General features: G+C 43.5%; 1 protein-coding gene across 5 annotated transcripts in view; it reads left to right on the forward strand.

The window, feature by feature from the left end:
• tenm1 (teneurin transmembrane protein 1) overlaps positions 1-21563 on the forward strand; it is a 1268320-nt gene that overhangs the window by 891966 nt on the left and 354791 nt on the right. For all 5 annotated transcript variants that reach the window (XM_085999260.1, XM_085999278.1, XM_085999249.1 and 2 more), the window contains exon 5: positions 21246-21484. In XM_085999260.1, the coding sequence (XP_085855386.1) occupies positions 21246-21484 (239 nt within the window). The remainder of the gene's footprint in view (positions 1-21245; positions 21485-21563) is intronic.

The following is a 21563-nucleotide window of genomic DNA, read 5'->3' on the forward strand; positions in this document are numbered from 1 at the left end:
CAAAAGGCACGGGCAAAGGCCAGGGGGTAAGCGCGGGATGGGGAAAGAGCGACAGCCACGAGGGTGAGGGGCAGAAGAGCTGAGCAGAGCAGAGAGAGAAGAGAGAGATTGCTACCCGGGGCCTTCAATTATACTCTTTTCGAAAACCCTTATCTGCGCGCCAAATCAGGTTAGTTCTTTGTCTTAATCTTGGCGGGCTATTTTAAATAATGGTAGCAATCCATACTAACTGCTTTTAGATGGCCAGTAATCGCATCTACTGGCCCGATAATTGACTTGTTTTGTCATGAATGTTCCTTGATGGGCCTGTCCAGCCTCGATGGCTTTCTTAATCTGTTTCCGATTATATATGTAAACTGCTTGATGGCCTTAACTATAGGCCTAACTGAATTTAGATTTGTCTCCAATTCGGTCTAATACATAATTCAAAGTCCTGTCTGGTTTCAAAATACAAAGTCTCTCTCTTCACAGAAACTGCAGCTTTGGTTTCGATCCACAAGCTGTCTGCGTTGCAGAGTCCATTTTAAAATCTCACAGGCTTTCTGCCACGAGGCACGGACGCCATCTTAGGTACCCCTTTTGATTTAAAATGTCCACGCAGGGTCCCATTTTATTAATAACAACCTTCGGGGAAATGTAGAAATTTTGCAAATCTTACAGTCTCTGGAGTGGGACTTGAACCCACAACCTTCTGACTCGGGCGAGAGTGCTACCAACTGACCCACAGCTGAAAACAATGTTTTCTTTCTTTTTTAAAGCATACATACTTTCTTTTAAAAGTCATGAAGTCTCCTAACTAAATAGATTTCTTTATCCTCAAACTTGGACTGTTCTTGTATCCTCTGCACTTTCCAATGTTCTGTGTTATCCAAGGATATCTCTAAATAATGCTGGGATTCAGCAAACCTTCTGTTCCCACCAGAGATCTAAGGATAGTCTATTAGATGGAGTGCGAGTAAGCAAGGAAGTACTCAAAACTACTCAGATGGCCTTTAAATCCAATTTATTGTAGTACAGAGTAGAGTAGATCTGTGCTTAGTGCACATTGCTCTCTGCACAAAGTAGAAAAGTACCTACCATAAAACACAACTTTTGTGTGTGTGTGTGTGTCTTTTCTTAACATCTCCAGATATCAGAACTGTGTAGTAATACCACATTCAAGGTTAACTATCAAGGTTGAGATTTCTCTACAAATCATATTAAAAAAATCAGTCATGCTTGTCTCTTGGGAAAATTAATCAGGTTTATGCTGCATCCTGACTTTTTTATCTACCATTTTCTTGATAAGATATGTAGGCTGATTTTTGTAATTGATTTTTTTTGTGTCACAGGCCTTGCAGCATCAGTAGCATGGTAACCTCAGGAATATTACTAAGACCCTTGAGCTAATCTAAAACTACTTCATTAATTTGTCATTGTCTCCTTGAAGCCATGTCTAAATAGTTTAATTATCACATGGTCATCACTTGTGACACCTTTTCACTAGTGCATTCCTGTTTCAGCTAAGCCAAAAAAAGGGAAATATACATCAACAATTAGTAATACAATAGCAAAATACTGCGGATGCTGGAAATCTGAAATAACAACAGAAAACGCTGGAAAAACTCAGCAGGCCAGGCAGCATCCGTGGAGAGAGAAACAGAGTTAACGTTTCAGGTCGATGACCTTTCGTCAGAACCGGAAAAAAGCAGGAAATGGAACAGATTTTTAAGCAAGTTTAGGGGCTGGGAAATGGGGGAGGGGATGAAAGAACAAAAGGGAAGGTCTGTGATAGGCTGGAAGGCAGGAGAAGTAAAGAGACATGAAGAGATATTCAAGGCAAGAGGAGGTGGTAATGGGACAGGTTAAGAAACAAAGGATGGCTCTAGATGAAGTGTGAATTGCGCTGGCAGAATGAAAGACAACTGCCATGTGGGAGGAAAGAAAAAAAGGCACAAACAAAAAGTGTGGATAAAAAATATATATGTGATAGGGGCCAAGGTTATGATTTGAAATTGTTGAACTCTATGTTAAGTCCAGAGGGCTGTAAAGTGCCAAATTGAAAGATGAGGTGCTGTTCCTCGAGCTTACGCTGAGCTTCCGTGGAACAATGCAAGAGCCCGAGTACAGTGAGGTCTGAGTGGGAATGGAGCAGTGAATTAAAGTGACAGGCGACCGGAAGCTCGGGGTCCCCCTTACGGACTGAACGGAGGTGTTCCGCAAAGCAGTCACCCAATCTGCATTTGGTCTCCCCAATGTAGAGGATACCACATCGTGAGCAGCGAATACAGTATACTAAATTGCAAGAAGTACAAGTAAATCACTGTTTCACCTGGAAGGGGTGTTTGGGGCCCTGGACAGTGGGAAGGGGGGAGGTATAAGGGCATGTGTTGCATCTCCTGTGCTTGCACGGGAAGGTGCCGGACGAAGGGGAAGGGGTGCTGGGGGTGATAGAGGAGTGGACCAGGGTGTCACGGAGGGAGCGGTCCCTATGGAATGCTGAAAGAGTAGGTGAGGGGAAGATGCATTTGGTGGTGGGATCAAGCTGGAGGTGGCGGAAATGGCGGAGGATGATCCGTTGAATGTGGAGGCTGGTGGGGTGAAAGGTGAGGACAAGGGGAACTCTATCGTGGTTCCGGGATGGAGGGGCAGGGGTGAGGGCAGAAGTGCGGGAGATGGAACGGACATGGTCGAGGGCCGTGTCAACCACAGTAGAGGGGAATCCTCGGTTGAGGAAAAAGGAAGACATGTCGGAAGCACTGGTATGGAAGGTGGCATCGTCAGAGCAGATGCGGCAGAGACAGAGAAACTGGGAGAACGGAATAGAGTCCTTACAGGTGGCAGGGTGGGAGGAAGTGTAGTCCAGGTAGCTGTGGGAGTCAGTGGATTTGTAGTGAATATTTGTCAATAACCTATCCCCAGAGATGGAGACGGAGACGTTGAGGAAGGGAAGAGTCGGTGAAGGAAGGGTGGAAATTGGAAGCAAAGTGAATGAAATTGTCTAGTTCAGGGCGAGAGCAGGAAACAACACCGATACAGTCATCAATGTACCAGAAAAAAAGGTGAGGGAGGGGACCCAAGCAGGACTGGAATAAAGAGTGTTCCATATATCCCACGAAAAGGCAGGCATAGCTAGGACCCATGCGGGTACCCATATCATTAGCTTTGATTTGGAGGAAATGAGTGGAGTCAAAGGAGAAGTTGTTCAATGTGAGAACAAGTTCAGCCAGGCGGAGGAGGGTGGTGGTGGATGGGGACTGGTTGGGCCTCTGTTCAAGGAAGAAGCGGAGTGCCCTCAGGCCATCCTGGTGGGGGATGGAGGTGTAGAGGGATTGTACGTCCATAGTGAAAAGGAGGCGGTTGGGACCAGGAAACTGGAAACTGTTAAAGTGGTGGAGGGCATCGGAAGAGTCGCAGATGTAGGTGGGAAGAGACTGGACAAGGGGAGAAAAGATAGAGTCAAGATAGGAAGAGATAATTTCCGTGGGGCAAGAACAGGCTGAAACGATGGGTCTATTAGGGCAGTCCTGTTTGTGGATCTTGGGAAGGAGGTAGAAGCGGGCTGTGCGGGGTTGGGGAACTATGAGGTTGGCGGCTGTGGAGGGAAGATCTCCAGAGGAGATGAGGTCAGTGACCATCTTGGAAACGGTGGCTTGATGTTCGGTAGTGGGGTCATGGCCCAGGTGGAGGTAGGAGGAGGTGTCGGAGAGTTGGCGTTCAGCTTCCGCTAGTTAGAGGTCGGTACACCAAACAATGACAATGTCGGGGTTGGATCTGAGGGAATGGAGTACTGCAAGTTCAGAGGGAGGTAGGTTGGAGTGAGCGAGGGGAGCAGAGAAATGGAGACGGCCGATGCCACGGCGGCAGTTTGCAATGAAAAGATCGAGAGAGAGTAAGAGGCCAGAGGGAATGGTCCAGGTAGAACGAGAATTCTGAAAGCGGGAGAAAGGGTCAGCCGTGCGGGGGGAAGACTCCTGGCCAAAGAAGTGGGCACGGAGACGAAGGCGGTGGAAAAAGAGCTCAGCATCGTGCCGAGCTCGAAATTCATTGAGGTAGGGGCGTAAGGGGATGAAGCTCAGGCCTTTGCTGAGGACTGATCGTTCGGGGTCAGAGAGGGGAAGGTCAGAGGGGATAGTGAAAAAGCGGCAGGGGGTGAGATTGGGAGAAGGGGGGTCAGAGGAAAGTGAAGAGGAAGAAGGTTCCGGAGGGGCGTTGGTGTTCACGAGTTGATGAAGCTTGCGATCCTTGACATCAGAAAGGAAGAAAAAAAGTTTTTTGTTGAAGCGTCGGATAAGTCGAAATATGTTTTTCTACTAAAAATCATCTGGACTATATTAGGAACCATATTATGTCAAATTGAAATTCTTAACTCAGAATTGTTGAGTCTATAGGTTTTGCATCACTTTCAGGTCTACATGATATCCCCATTTGAATCATTCATTGCTTTGAGGAATGCCATATCCTTTTTGCACTGTTCAAAAATAGTACAAGATTGAGAATTTTCCATTTTCTTCTAAGTGCATTGTGCACAGATTCTGTGTCTTCTGTACTTTCTTCATCTTTTTGCCTTTGCTTTCCATAATGGGGGTGTTGAATTTTTGCTGACCCTCCTCTGGCAGAAAGCTTTCAGAAACTGCGAACAACATTCTACTGTAGTTATGCAATGAACATGCATTCCCAGTTTTCTGCACTGAGAATTTCTAAGTGAAGCAGAAACTATTTGTTTCACCAGGAACTGACTTGGTGGTCCTGAACTCCAAAGTTAGTGCCACAAGTTCACATATAACAACATTTTCAATGAAATCTATTTCTTCCTGTACTAACTTTGCTGATCTCAATTGGGAGCAGTAGAGGAGGGAAAGGAAGGCAGCCAGGGTTACTGCTTCTGGAATTGTCCTCAGCTGTGATTGGAAAAAGGCAGACACAGGCAGACCAGGCTGCCAAGAGAGGACAGGATATGCTCTCACTGCAGTCAGGGAGTAGTGGAGACAGAGATGCACTTCCTCACAGCCTGTGGAAAATATCAGGGCATCAGGGAGAATTTCTACCAAAAATTCTCACAAATATGCCCTGAATTCAGAAATCTGAATGACAACCAAAAACTCCCATACCTACTGGGGGAGGAGAGAAGCTGTGTAGCACTGGCGGCACACTATGTTACAGCTTGCCATGAACAGAGGGACAACCAGTAAACCTAAGAAAAGAGTATATATAAATAATGCGAATGTATATTTATACACTCAGAGATATACCTGTTTATACACTGTATGAATAGAACTGCGTTTATGTGTTCAACCATAAATGTATTTTGATGCTTTGGCAACATAAGATGTACCTTATCATGCCAATAAAGCGATTTGAATTGAATTGAATTGAATTGATTGCCATGACAAAATAGTCTGCCACACGAAGAATGGCCATTTGGGTGAGATCCCGAAGGGCTACCCACATCCATGGAGCTCCAAGCCTGCAAAACTCAGTACCTTTTGTGGAGGGGGGAAGAAAACTTCAGGGGGAGGAAAGACAACAACATTGCTTCTCTTCAATTTTAACATTTAACTACTGCATTGGTAATGTAAGTACATGGGATTACATAGGATATACAGCACAGAAACTGGACATTCAGCCCAACCAGTCCATGCCGGCTTTTATGCTCCACTCGAGCCTCCTCCCGTCTTTCCTCATCTATCCCTATCAGCAAAACCCTCTATTCCCTTCTGCCCCATATGCTTATCTAGCCTTCCCCTAAATGCATCTATACTATTCACTTCAACCACTCCCTGTGGTAGCAAGTTCTACAATCTCACCACTCTCTGGGTAAAGAAGTTTCTTCTGAATTCTCTATTTGATTACTATTTTATATTGATGGCCTCTAGTTTTGCTCTTCCCCACAAGTGGAAACACTCTTTCTGTATCTACTCTATCAAAACCTTTCATAATTTTAAAGACCTCTATTAGGTACTTCATTTAGCAAAAATTATGACAAATTACTGAACACACTTAATAGTCCGTATTTTTTTCTATAATAACATTACTCTGTTTTGATGTCAGTATACATTCTGTAGAAAATATTCTGCACGATTTATTAAAACAATATTTTCCTCCCTCCACCATAAGCATTGAATTTGCACTGTGTGAAATGGATTAGCATGTACAGATCTAGGTTGGCCTAATGTTCAGATAAGCTGTGTGTCTTTGTACCCTGTGAATATCTGGGTACCCTCTGGCTCTGAGCGATTATTACTTGTCTATTCAATTCTGTTCCACTTGCTCCAACAAAACCTCCCTTCAGTCACTTCGAAGTGTGAATTGATTGCTAATTATTGGGATTCTCCATGTGGTTTAACAAAGCTGTCAGCCACCTCAGCATTTTTAGCAAGTGCAGACATACCCTTTGTTAGGAGCTTTAACAAAATGCACTGGTTATATTATGAGATCTGTCTATTGACATTCAGATATGGAATTCAATAAATGTGTATTTAAGGGAGTATAATGAGGCCAATCCAGCAGGATAAAGGAATGCAATGTCATTTATTTTCTGATTGCTCAGATTACATATGTATTTGGTCTAAAAGACAGCATTAAGAGGTTCGATAGCTTGAGCACTTGTCTTCCAAATAGAAGGTCATGGTTTCAGATTCCAGACTCTGCTGCGACTCGTGAATTCGTTGGAGTGCTCACATTGGAATGAGGTGTTGCAAGAGCAGAACTTCAACAGTCAGAAGGGTTCAGTGAATTGTTCTCTTACACACTAAAGTGACCACCCATCCAGTTTTAAAACTTACAGTCCAGTTTCAGGGATGGCCATCCAGTAAATCTAAGGAAGAAAAATCAGATAAGAAATGTATGTTGGTTGCCATTATTGTGAGATCACAATACGTAGCTGCTGAATTCCTAACTGTTACTATCGTTTTTTTACATCCATCTTTCGGAAGAAACGTTAAACCGAGGCCCCGTCTGCTCTCTCTGGATGTAAAAGATCCCTCAGCACTATTTCGAAGAAGAGCAGGGGAGTTAGCCCCAGTGTATTGGCTAATATTTATCCCTCAATCAATATCACTAAAACATATTATCTAGTTGTTATCACATTGCTGTTTGTGGGAGCTTGCTGTGTGCAAATTGGCTGCTGCTTTTCTCACATTACAACAGTGACTACACTCCAAAAGTACTTAATTGGCTGTAAAGCGCTTTGAGATGTCTGGTGGTCATGAAAGGCACTACATAAATGCAAGTCTTTCTTTCTTTCATGTATTTTAAAATTAGCCTTGTTTTTCTGTATTTAAGGAAAAGGCTGTGTGGATATGGAAGCAAATCATTCCACAAGTGACTATTTTATGGACATATGTTCTGACCCATTTTCTGCACGCATACATTAAAAAAAAATACCCCATCCCAGTCCAATTTTGGGCTAAGCAATAGGTAGCAACCTTATCATGCACACATTAATATTTAGGGCATTTCTATCAGTCTTCTAAGTTAGGTTCCAGAGGCCTGGAGTGTGTGTCAGATTTTGGTATTTATACTGTTCAATCTGTTTTCCATAAACCAGTGGAAAAATCAGGGGGTGTAAATGTTAACTTTTGTCGACAGTGTAAAATGGGGGATATCGGATTGGTGCCCCATTATACACTTATCCCAATTGTTGTTTACGTTAAAGTCATGGAAGTGAAAACCAGGTGAGACGTATAACGTGCGACTGAATCAATATCGCCCAAAGTCAAAATTACTCCCTGGGCTTATAAATCTGCTGCTGGTGCACAGAAACCAAATTTATTCACATGAATCCAGTAACTGGCTCACGGTCTCTGGACTGTCAGAATCTCAATTAAAGAAAGGTTAATTTAAAAGCAGCTTTTAACTCTAGGTTGGTGAGATAAGTCATTCCTACCCTTTATTTAAGAGCATACGAAATCAGTATTGCTGGGAATATTTTGTTGAAAGCATGGACTTGTGCCAATGAGGCTTATCTTTGTCATTTTTATTTATTGCATCTTGTCCTTCTCTCTAATAAAATATCTTCCCTAATTTCTTCTTCTGTTTTCTGTTAACCTTCCTCTGCCTTTATTTTTTTCTTCTGCCCTTTGTGTGTTTCTTCCTGCTTTTCTCTTTTAACATTTTTCATTCTTTATTTCTCCACTGCAAACATTTCATTCGTTTTCTCCCTATTTAGGGTCACCACAACCTCTCAGCTGAATTGTTCAGCACTTTCGAATTCTATCTGTGGTGTGACCTAAGGTTGTCTTCCTCTGTCTCCTTGTTCTGACCTTGTGATAGACAGATCTCGAGGCCTACTCCAACACAGGTGCAATGCATATTGGTACCACTATTGTGACACCCCAATAGCTTGTACATTTCCAGCTGTCACTATGGTATTATCTTTACATGGTTTATTTTTCACTCTCTTAGATACTGACTTGCATTAGCAGAGGGATCGAGTACAAATCAAAAGAGGTTGTATTGTTGCTATGTAAAATGTTGGTCAGACTTGATCTGAAGCAATGTGTGCTATTCTGGTTACCTAATAAAAAGAAAGATTTGTATTTATGTAGCCCTTTTCATGACCTCAGGACGTCCCAAAGTGCTTTACAACCAATGAAGTACTTTTTGAAGTGTAGTCACTGTTGTGGTGTCAGAAATGCGGCAGCCAAACTGCACACAGCAAGGTCTCACGTACAGTAATGTGATAATGACCAGATAATCTGTTTTTAGTGACGTTGGTTGAGGGATAAATATTGACCAGGACACCGAGGAGAACGCCCCTGCTCTTCTTCAAATGGTGCCATGGATCTTTTACGTCTACCTGAGAAGGCATAAGGGGCCTCGGTTTAACGCCTCATCCGAAAGACGTGACTTCTGACAGTGCAGCACTCTCTCAATACTGCACTAGAGTGTCAGCCTAGATGATGTGCTCAAGTCTCTGGAATGGGACTTGAACCCATAATCTTCTGACTGAGAGGCGAGAGTGCTACCACAGAGCCATGGCTGACACACAATGGGAAGAATATTAGTATGTTTGAGAGAATCCTGAAAATCAGGGATTTAAATTATTAGGAAAAGTTTTTTTTTAAAGTTGGCCTTGTTTTCTTTAGAAAAGAGACAGGAAAAAACTAACTGGTCCATCAAGCCTGCCCCATCCTGTCATGGTACGACTTCTACACACCACCAGCCCATCCACCTCCCACCCCCACCCACCAGACATGCAATCTCCTGGAAGAGGCAAAACAAAAGAGGAAAAAACCGTAAGCCAATTTAGGAAAAAAACTCTGGGAAATTCCTCACCAACACCCGAATACCAGAGAACACAGGTTAAAATTTAGGAAGTTAGGAGTATAAAAAATAATCAGGCAGAATGTGTTCACCCACACAGTAGTCAAGCTATGGAATAAATTTCCAAGGAAAGACAATGAAGCAGGCAGTATTAATGGGTCAAGATACAATTAGATCTGTTATTGTAGACAAAAATGGATTGGTGAATATGATGAGAAGATAGGGGGCTAAAAAAGGTAAGGTTTCTTGAGATAAGTGCCTTTTCCTGTTACTAAATAAAAATGTGTCTGTTAGAAGTGATGGAGAACTATGAAATTGATTACCTACACTTTGCGATGAGCAGCTGCACATTGGTACTGAAGCCAGACAAAGTAAAGTTGGGGGAGCTAAATAATGCAGTGAGCTCAAATGCTGTTTCTCACCTCTGGGATGAGCAAATTCATTTGGATTTAGATTCAGATATTCAAATGTCATAATTTTTTTAAACTGTGAAAGGAATGATCATAATGCACCATTATTTTCAAAGGGTAAGAAAGTGCAGTGCGAGAAACCAGCCACTAGAAGGTGAATGCAAGCTCAGCTAATGCACCTAGGAAGGACTTGCTTAGATTTAAGCAGCCAGTATCATAGAATCATAGGGTGATACAGCACAGAAGGGCTATCCAATTAGTCCCACTCCCCTGCTCTTTCCCGATAGCCCTGCAAATTTTTCCACTTCAAGTATTTATCTAATTCCCTTTTGAAAGTTATTATTGAATCTGCTTCCACCACCCTTTCAGGCAGTGCCTCTGGTTCTTTTCCCAATTATCTTAAATCTGTGTCCTCTGGTTACTGACCCTTCTGCCACTGAAAACCGTTTTTCCTTATTTACACTATCAAAACCCTTCATGATTGTGAATATTGTAAAGGAAAGCAAATCAGAAAATATGACCAGGCTAATGAATGGTGATGAAAGCCAAAAGAGCAGATGAATAACTCATAGGGAGACATTTCCTCAACACACCCCTTCACAAATAAAATGCACAACCTTCTTCTTCTTCAATGCAGTGTGCACCATGGAAATCTGATGCATGGCCCCAAGACACCCAAAGATCAGGCATATTGACTATTTTCCCAGGGCCATTACATAAGCAGATCAGATTGAATATACTAATGCCAGCTAGACTGCCAGGGAGTTTAAATATTTGTCCAGCTGCCACTGGTAGAACCCCACAGCTAGACATGGAACATGCATAGATTGGTTGACCAACCACCAACATGATGCTGTATGTGGGTTAGAAAAAACACTATGCTGTGGACAAAAAATTCAAATTCTACTTATGCAGCATGATTCTTTTTTTCCAAGAAATATGAATAGTTTAAATTGAGTAGAAGTTAGATTTTCAATAATAAATTAGAATCAATTGAATTGACATCAATTCAGATAGGATCAACACACATGGGTGGTAGGCCCTACACATTAAATCTGCAAAAGAGATTCTAGGTTTCCTTTTTTGCCCCAAATATTTTTCAGTGAATTGTTGTATTCTTCAAGCTAAAGGATATTGTTTCAGTATTGAACAGTTTTCCCATTTTTGCACCCAGTAGGTATTAGCATTGAATCTCCCAAAATGGGTATTGCACAGGTCAAATGCAAAGTAAAGCTCCAAATAACACACCTTAATCCTAAAATGGAAGACAACCCCTAATGTATCAGTATGGCTTTCTTCCATTTCCAAAACAAGCCATCTTTGTGGCTTCTCTGAGTAATATTAGAAATTTATCTTCAATCGCTGGAAATTGTGTGTCTTGAACTCCTCCTCACTGGCTTGAGTTTGCTCAAATTCATTTCATGTGCGATCATAACAGTCACTAGAGAGAGATCTTCATTTTCATCTGGGCTGGATAAAAGCCCAGGTCCCAGAGATGAAAGGACTGTGCATTAATTACTGCACCACTTAATCCTCAGTTCCAGAAGGAGTGTTGCTTTACTTGATTGATTCAGCTACCTTGCTTTGAGCTGCACCTCAGTCTACATCAACATTTTAATAAACAGTTCACTCAATACTCAACAGCTACAATACATGTACTGCTACTAGAAAACACCATTTACAATATGTTTTTCACAGCGTATTTTCTCCACTACTGACCTAGGTCAGTCTTCTCTTGACAGACATTCCAACTCAGGACCAATGGACTGCACGCTGTTCAGAAAGTTACATTATTTAACAGTAAATACTTCTGAAACTAAGGGACAGAAGATGTTTGTTTCTTATGTAACAAAGTAGAGCCATGGTGTTTCCATACCTTTTCTGGGCTGAATTTTGTTTTTTTGACAATGCATAGGAAAATGTGTACTTCACGGTGCTTCCCCATATGTGCAATTTCTAACGTCTACCCTGTGACTTTTAAGTAATTCCCTGGTGAAAGAAGTACATGTGCTAGCTGGCTTCTGGGTTTTAGTGAGAGCCAGTTGGGATTCAGGTGGCCCCACACCTCCATCTACTTGGTTCCCAAATGGTCCTGGAGCTGCGTCAGCCATATCCACCATTCGGTGGCAGGCTGGACCTCCCCACTTGATAACACATTTGCTATCACTGTTGTAGAGGGGATGAATGGACTAGCTATAATGTCACATTAAGAGACAGCAACCTCATCCATGTCTTCTCCAGCCAAGTCCCTGCTGCTGGACACTCCCTCAGCATGATCACTGATCTGCGTGGGAGCAGACCTGAGTGCAGCAAGGAGTTCTGTGGAACCCTTCCTCATGACACTCTCAATCCAGTTCCCCAACATGTTGAATCTTGGCAAAAGAGTCCCTTCTATATTGGAGCCCAAGACCTCTGTAATAGCAGTCTGATGATCATTTATAAGAGATACTTCAATTAGGTATAATTGGCTATCTGTGCTACAAATGACCCTTGAGTTGCCAGATGATGCAAGGTAGACTGCAGTACTGAGATGTCCTCCTGGATGATTGCACAGATATAGACCCATTGCCACACCCAGACAGCCCTTTCAGACAGACTCCAGTGACTTCAACAAACAATTCTTCTCAGACATGACTCTCATGTTATATGCAAGGCCTGTGAGATCTGAATTCATAGGCACTGTAGCTGTGGATGGAACTGAATTGGCCCATTGACAAGCAGATTCCTGCTCCTCCCCTGCCGCAGCCACTTGCTCCACCTCACCTGTATACTGTGGCTCACCTGTGCCACCTTATCTACATTGTCCGAGCTGCATGTAGCAGTGCTGGTGCGTGTTACAGTCAATATGACTGGTGCAGCACGATGTGAAGTGCCCGCTTGCTGTTATTCCAGGCCTACAAAAAAACAGAAGAGGAACATCTATAATGCTGGCTGCAAGAGTTACCTTCAAACAGTACTTGCATTGCAGTGTACTGAATGTGAAGATTTTGTAGTAGAGTTTATGGGGCCTGTGTGATTAAGTGAGTGAGAAAACATTACAGAGCAGTAGCCCTGAGTTGACAGGTAGCCTCTGGCTTTGCCCTACCCCACCCTTTCTATGCTCTCACAGCAAATCAGGTGCAGCATGACCTTTTGAAAGTAAAAGTGGTTGAAATTTCTGGGCCCTCCTTCCTGTTTGGGTTTGTTCTCATCTTTGAGTTATCCTGTCCTGAAAGCAGAGAAATAGTCCCAAAATATTGCAAGTTTACACACAAGTGCCCTTAAACAGCCTGTCATGCGTGCGTGCACATGAGAGTAAATGAACATGCATCAAGCAGCTAACTTGTGTTCAAAGGATTTTATAATGAACATCCTGTAAGATTTCAGTGTGATGGCAGTTTCAGTCTGTGCTCTGAATGCATGAGAAGTATTCAAGGAGTTGTAACGTTGCCTGAGTGCTTTGAATGGGGCAGCAGCGAAAGAGTAACAGGTTCCGAGGAAAACTTTATGGCAATGTATACTTGGAAGAGCCACTTGGTATTGGAAACTGTAAAGTTGTGGCGGAGACCACATAGGGACAATAACACAATGTAGAGCCAATGCTGTTATATGTACCTAAACACAATTCACCTTGTATAGCAATGTTGTGATATGTACATGCTGGGTTGGGTTATTGGTGCAGGGTCCCTTTAAGAGCGTCGGTAACGTCATGACGTCGGTTGCGTGATGACATCATAGCCCCTGCATGGGGCTGAGCCTTCAGACCTCATGGAGATTGATTAAAGTAAGACACGTTTTTTTTTGCTTAAAGAAAAGTCTCAGCCTGTTGATTTCTGTCGACTCCAACAAAGTAACCTTACCTTGACAGCTTTGGTCTGGACTGCAATTTTCTTGCATATTTGCAGCCAGGTCATTGTGGTGTTGCTGTCGGAGATCTTCTGACATCTAGCTAGAACACTTTTTTCTGGGGAGGGCAGCCCTCCTTTGCCTCACTTCATCCAGCATGACTTCTATGAATCTGGGCATGATGGACGATAACACTCCATTTTGCACGAAATGGCAGTTCTGAACCTTTTCATTGTTTTAAAGTAAAAAAGCAGCCCCTTATATGTCCAATGTATTCTCTTAAATTCCTGCAAGCATTCCCTCAGAAAGACAATTTGTGTAAATCACAAATATCTGTTTGGAAAGGCCGTGGGAATTCAGTGAGCAGGATCACTCACATTGGGCTGGATTTTCTCAGCCCCGAGGAGGCGGGTATGGAGGCGGGACTGCCGATAAAGTAACAGAAAGTGAGGGTGGATGGCAAACCCGCCCCCATCCCGCCTCCGTGCCCTTTCGCCAGGAGGCAAGAAGATGTGCTGCTTCGGGTCCCATCTCCTCGAGGCAGGAAAGGTATTAAATCCTTTTAACTGCCTGTTAACAGGTAGTTAACATGCAGAAAAAAGGATTAGTGCCATTTTAACTTTTCAGGTGAAGGCTTCCCGACCTCGGAGAACCCCGCCAGGTTGGAGGAGTCGAGTAGGAGATCTGCAGGGGTCGGAGGGACCGGAAAGTAAGATGTAGAGGTGAGTGATGGGTGCAAGTGTGGAGTGGTAAGTATGTGAGGTGAGTGTTAAGTGTTATAAAATGTTCACTTACCTTTGTTTCTGCCTACAGCCTTCATCCGCTCTGGATCGGGAGTCCCGACATCTTCCTTGTAGATTTCACAGACTGGCTGTTGGATCCTCCGAACCAACAGTCATCTGAAATCTACAAAGTAGAAAGGTTTGATGAGTCCTGAACACAAGAGCTCATCAAACTACATAGATTGTCAGTGTTTGACAGCTTCACAGTGCTGTCAAACACTGACATTTCTTCTTTCAAGAAGTCTTGACAGATTGCACGTCAGACGTTGACGAGCTCTGTCAGTGACTTCCCCCTAATTGGCCTGCTGAGCCCGCAGGGCGGGCTTAACAAGGTCAATCAGGGGAAAATCCCGCTGGTTGGCCAGAACATGATGGAGGCGGGACTGAGACCCGACAAGTAACAGTCCTGCCTCCAGCATGTCTCCATTCACAAAATCCAGCCCATTGTGTCACTCCCACTCAGATTACATGCAAACAAGATTTTTTACCCTAATTTCCTTTCACGTTCCCTACCTGGGCTACTATTTGAAAACTAGCCAATATCACAATTTAACTAGCATCATAGTAACACAATGCAGCCATTAGGAAAATTCCATAGATAGCTTTTTTTTGGCAGAGATTCTGATATAGCTGGAATCTGATATTTGCTGCATTGTCATGTCAAGCCCAATTTATTGTTAATACTTTACATTATAGAGGTGAACTGGCTGCATGGAGGAATAATTCAAATCCTCTATTTTATATTTAAATATATTGGTCTTTGCTCAATTAGATGGCCAATTTTGTGTCAATTCCTTTTTTCCGATAAAAAAACCTAGATAAAAGACAGTGAAAGATTATCTTGGCAGTTTGTTAAAAGGTACATCAAAGTAAATAATTTAAGTGCTGGGGAATGGGACACAATCCCTTTCAGATACACAAGTCCCGATCTTAACTCGGGTGGGAATCAGGCAGCTGGGGGCCAAGGCAGGCAGCAAACGGTCCTGGCCTCACCAGCGTAAGGCCCAGGAGATTTTAGCTCCTGGGCCTTATCTGTATGCCCCCTGACAGTTGCACGCTCGAAACCTGCGGGTAGTGGCAGCTGGCTGGCAGGAGTGCGATGTTGGGTGGCAGGAGGTCACTGCCAGGAACCGAAGGAACGGTCCCTGGTACTCGGGTAAATCGCAGGCTTTTCAGAAGAGCCTCGCTGTGGTGTATGTAACCTGTTCCACCTTAAGAGAACTTAAGCCTGTTCCACCTTAAGAGATGTACTACTTTCTCTGGCTGCTGTATACGTAATACCGGTGGTGACCACCGGTATATAAGTACTGTGTAGTGATATTGTATTTAGTATAGTCCTGACCTCCAACTAGTAAAGACCTGTTGAACTTTATTCTTGTAGTCTGTGTCAGTAATTAATCTTAATACAACTGGAACACACAGACTTAACACTCGCGATCAGGAAGAGTGGGGGGAGGCCGGGGCAGGGAAGGCCTAAACAGGGCACTCCTGCTCCTTCTCACCCCACAAGGAAACTAAGCTAAAAGTTTAAAAACTTACCTGTTTCTGCCTCTTCTGGCTCCCTATCTTCTTTGCGATAGGTTGACCTGGGGGAAATCCTCCAACCGCTTCGCCAATCAGACTAATGCTTAAAATAGCAGACCGGGCACGATTCCATCATCAGAGCCTAATCTGTATATGTAAAGAAGGAGCCAGCCAATTTCCAGTGGGTATGCTAGTCATAGAAAGCTCGGAAAGGAAGTGGGACATTGGTGGGTGAGTGTCCCAAGCAATTTGCCTACAGCAAGGTCCCACAAACAGCAATGAGATAATGACCAGATAATCAGGTTTTTTTTAGTGATGTTGGTTGAGGGATAATATGGAGCAATCCTCTGCTCTTCATAATAGCGCCGTGGGATCTTTTACATCCACTAGAGGGGGCGGACGAGTCCGCGGTTTAAGGTCTCATCCGAAAGACGGAAACTCCGACAGTGCGGCACTCTCTCAGTGCTGTACTGGAGCGTCAGCCTAGATTTTGTGCTCATGTGTCTGGAGTGGGACTTGAACCCACAACCTTCTGACTCAGAGGCGAGAGTGCTACCCACCGAGCCACAGTGAACACCTACTATGAGGGAGAGAGTTGCCACATGGGAGGCAAAAGTGGCCAGTGAGCTGCCTGACATTTTGTTTGAAGCTTTAAAAATGTGGCTGAACTAATGGGACTAGCGCACAACAGCACTCTGAGAGCACCTGAATGAGCCACCGTAAAATAAAAGTCGTGGGGTTCCCTCCACTCAGAATGGGGCTGGAATACCTAGGCTCTAATCAATACCTGTTTGTAAATACGTTTATTTATAAAGTTTGTTCCAAAGACATTAAGGGTAATCCACAAACCCTCTTTGTAATATAATAATAGAGGGTTAAGAGTGCAGGAGTGCTCACAACTTGCTTCAGTTAATTAGAATAAAAATCGATATTCATGGCAAGTCTTGATAGTGTTCTAATGCAACCCAAGAGGAATGTCCACTAAATGCAATGTACTGACATTTGGAGCCAAATTGTTCGCTAAATACAACAAGGAGACAATGCCCAGATTGTTGATAGTCAGAGCCAACGCATCCACTTATTTCTAGACAGTTGCAAATTAAAACTACATCCTCTTAAAATTATTTTGTTGGAAATCAATATTAATCAGCAAAAATATGATGCAAATCTTTTTCATATATTGGAATATCAAAATGGGAAGTGTTAATTTTATTTCAATGTGACTGGTTCATGTTTTTGCCTGTCAATCATCATGTCATGCCACCACACATATTAGGCCTGACATGTCATTTAGGCCTGGGGATGGGTCAGCTGCCTGTCCTTCCAGTTGGGCAACAATGGGCAGGATTTTCATTCAGGAGTCGGGTTGGAGGCGGGACTACAATTTTCAGGGTTGTAGTCCCGCCTCCATCGAGATGCGGCCAATCCACGCGATTTTAACTTGATTGACCTTGTTGAGCCCGCCCAGCGGGCTCAGCAGGCCAATTAAGGGCCACCCGGCAACAGGTGACGTCACAGACTGAAATTTCATCTGTCAAGAGCTTTTGACAGATGAAATATTAGTGTTTCACAGCTGTTTGAAGCTGTCAAACACTGACAGTCTTACTTCTAACCTGAGTCCTTCTCCACAGACTCAGTTAGAAATCTCTCCTGCACAGAAAGCTGCAGGCTGTCACTTTTGACAGTTCGCAGCCATTCTGCTTTCTGTGCCGGTGAGATGACAGACTCCCGGAACCTAAAGGAAGGAAGGCTGAAAAGGTAAGAAAAGGTCATTTACAATTCTTTAATCACTTTAGACACACCAAACACACTTACCTTTGCACTCATGCACACATCACTCACCTGAACACTGACATCTCGACCCCTCCAAGTCCTTCAACCCGACGGCCTGCCTCCTCTAACTTGGCGTGGTTTGGAGCCGTCGGGAATCCCACACTTCAACCTTCAAAATAGGGATTAGGCTAAAAACTGCCCATTAACTACCTGTTAACAGGCAGTTAATTGGCACTAATCCCTTCCCGCATCGGGTAGGTGGGTCCCAGTGCGGGGCGGGTACCCGCCTCCTTTGAAACTGGCATGGAGGCGGGTTTGGGTGCGGGATGGGGTCGGGACCCCTGACTTCGGGATTTTAACCCCCCCCGCACGCCTCCAATCCTGACTCCACGGCCCAATGAAAATCCTGCCCAATGTACGGCATAAGCAAGGAAAAGGTAAAATGGGCAGAAAAATAAAAGAGGAATAAATCTTATTGAAACTAGTGACAAGAGTTCCAGCTTTTTGGATGATAGCTGCAGTGTTCAAGGGTTTGCTCACTAATGATGGTGGTGCACTCTTGTCTTTGAGTCAGAAGATTGTGGGCTGCACTGTCGGAGGTGCTGTCTTTTGGATGAGATGTTAAACCGAGGCCCCGTCTGCCCTTGTAGGTGGACGTAAAAGACCCCATGGCACTATTTCAAAGAAGAGCAGGGGAGTTATCCCCAGTGTCCTGGCTAATATTTATCCCTCAACCAACATCAAAAAAAATTATTACTTCATTGCTGTTTGTGGGAGCTTGCTGTGCACAATTGGCTGCTGCATTTCCTACATTACAACAGCGACTACACTTCAAAAGTACTTCATTGGCTGTAAAGCATTTTGGGACATCTTTGAGGACGTGAAAGGCACTATATAAATGCAAGTCTATTTTTTGAAAATAAAACTAAAAATTGGAAATAAAGACTTGCATTTATATAGCACCTTTCATGACGACAAGATGTCCCAAAGCGCTTTACATCCACTGAAGTACTTTTGAAGGGTAGTCACTGTTGTAATGTAGGAAACGTAGCAGCCAATTTGTGCACAGCAAGCTTCCACAAACAGCAATGTGTTAATGACCAGATAATCTGTTTTAGTGATGTTGATTGAAGGATAAATATTGGCCAGGACACTGGGGATAACTCACCTGCTCCTCTTCGAAATATTGCCATGGGATCTTTTACGTCCACCTGAGAGAGCAGACAGGGCCTTGGTTTAACGTCTCATCTGAAAGACGGCACTTCCAACCGTGCAGCACTCCCTCAGTACTACGCTGGAGTGTCAGCCTAGACTTTTGTGCTCAAGTCTCTGGAGTGGGACTTGAACCCACAACCTTCTGACTCGGAGGTGATGGTGCTGATGGAAATGAAAACATAAAATGCGACTAAAGTATGTCAGCCAGGATCTGAAAAGCTATATCAATGTTTCAGGTGTGACCCTTTCCTAGAGCTGGGATGATCAAGGATGGAGAAGCTTTTCTTATAAAACTGACCCGGAAAAGTCAGAGCATGTCCAACTAAAACAAAGAGGGGAGATAGAAATCTGGAGTTCAAATCCACTAATTGCTTTTACTGAAATTTGCAGCAGCTAAGAGGCTCCAAAGATATTTCTACATTGCTTGTGGCAGTTTCAGACCTGTGCTATGCCAGCTTCCCTACCCAACTGTCCCACATTTACTATCCCTTCAACAGTATTCTCTGTCCAGAAGCAGAGCCAATGAATCCACTCGCACTTTACTAGTCCAGCCGGGTGGAACTGCCCTCACCTGGTTCCATACTTATCTCTCCAGTCGTACCCAGAAAATCACCAGAAATGGCTTCACTTCCTGCTCCCGCACCGCTACCTCTGGAGTCTCCAAGGATCTATCCTTGGCCCCCCTCCTATTTCTTATCTATATGCTGCCCCTCGACAACATCATCTGAAAACATGACGTCAGGGTTCCACATGTACGTTGACGACACTCAGTTCTACCTTCCGCCACCTCTCTCGACCCCTCCACTGTCTCTGATTTGTCATTTTTCTTGTCCGACATCCAGTTCTGGATGAGCAGAAATTTCTTCCAATTAAATTGTGGGAAGACTAAAGCCATTGTCTTCGGTCCCCGCCACAAACGCCGATCCCTCGCCATCAACTCCACCCCTATCCCTGGCAACTGTCTGAGGCTGAGCCAAAATGTTCGCAACCTTGGCATCCTATTTGACCCCAAGATGAGCTTCTGACCACATATCCACTCCATCACCAAGACCTCCACTTCCATCTCCATAACATCGCCCATCTCCGTCCCGCCTCAGCTCATCTACTGCTGAAACGCTCACCCATGCTTTTGTTACCTCTAGACTATCTATAGTAGACTTGTCTATTCCAATGCTCTCCAAGCCACTCTCTGTAACTTTGAGCTCATCCAAAACTCTGATGCCCGTATTCTAACTCACACTAAGTCCCGTTCACCCATTAACCCTGTGCTCACTGACATACATTGGCTCCAGGTCCGGCAGCGTCTCGATTTTAAAATTCTCATCTTTGTTTTCAAATCCCTCCATGGCCTTGCCCCTCCCTATCTCTGTAATCTCCCCCAGCCCCACGACCCTCCGAGACCTCTGCCCTCCTCCAATGCCGGCCTGTTTCGCAACCCTGATTTTAATCGTTCTATCATTGGTTGCCATGCCTCCAGCTGCCTAGGCCCTAAGCTTTGGAATTTCCTCCCTAAACACTCCTGTGAAGTGACTTGGGAAGTTTTACTACGTTAATAGATCTATATAAATGCAAGTTGTTGTTGTTTGTTATAATGCAGCTATTAGCGGGAGAACCACCTGTTTGCCATTGGCTGTATTTTAGTAAAGTAAAAGTTCCAAATGATTTTCTTAAGTAAAGATTCCTGCTAGGAATGAGGAGAAACTGAAATCTCCATGTTACTAATGCTTACTTCCTTTAAATGCAAATATTTCAGTTAAGTGGAAAAATGCTCATTTTCAACTTTAATTTGTTTTCTCTTCTCTCTTGCTAATTATTTATTTACTTTTGGGAGCAGACGGGTTGTTAATTAATGGATTCTCCTTCTCAGTTCTTAACATTCACGCCATCCTTATACTAAGCTAGTTGGGTAATTGTGGAAGTCCTGATATGGACATTTCAGCAGGTCTGTGATGTTACTACAAATTAACAGAATATTATTTTGAATGAATAGGTTACTACAAATTAAGTCAGGAAAGTTGTACCAAAAACATAAGTTTAAATTAATAAATGTAAATTTAAAACAGATATTAAGAATTTTGTTACTCAAAGGGCGATAACTGTTCATAACAATCTTCAAGGAGTGGTAGTAAGGATGTTTAAACTGCAGCAGGATGCTATCTCAGGAGAGTTGGGGTTCCATGGGGATGAGCTTCAGTGGCGGAATGACCCTTATTTGTCCTTGACTTTTCTTATATTCAGGCAAATGGGAGATGGTTCCAATAACATTGCCTCAAAAGGTCAAAGGCTGAAAAAAATTAGCTACAAATACAATGTTATTGAAGGAGAGTGCAAAGGACATTTCCCCCCAAATTGTGATCAAGGTGTCAACATTGTGCAGATGTATGAGGAACAGATGTCAAACAGTAAGTAACAGTTTCAGCCTATCTCTTTCATTCAATCTTATTTCACCTCGTTCTCTCTTTTCCTGTAGGCATTTCCTATTTAAACCAGGATCTGGTACATCCAGCCTCTATGGTACTACCAATCCGAGCTATCCTTTGACCTCCAATACTGTTTACTCTCCGCCTCCGAGACCCCTTCCCAGAAGCACCTTTTCCAGGCCTGCCTTCACTTTCAACAAACCTTACAAGTGCTGCAACTGGAAATGCACGGCTCTGAGTGCTACAGCTATTACTGTAACACTAGCACTCCTCCTCGCCTACGTTATTGGTAAGTCTCTTCTTTAAACCCATCTGTTATTTTCCACGACATCCCTTCATTATTTTCCTCTTAACTTCATACTACATTT

This window comes from Somniosus microcephalus, chromosome 1, assembly GCF_052327205.1.
Source record: "Somniosus microcephalus isolate GS21.2 chromosome 1, FLI_Smic_1.0, whole genome shotgun sequence".
NCBI classification, from domain to species: domain Eukaryota; kingdom Metazoa; phylum Chordata; class Chondrichthyes; order Squaliformes; family Somniosidae; genus Somniosus; species Somniosus microcephalus.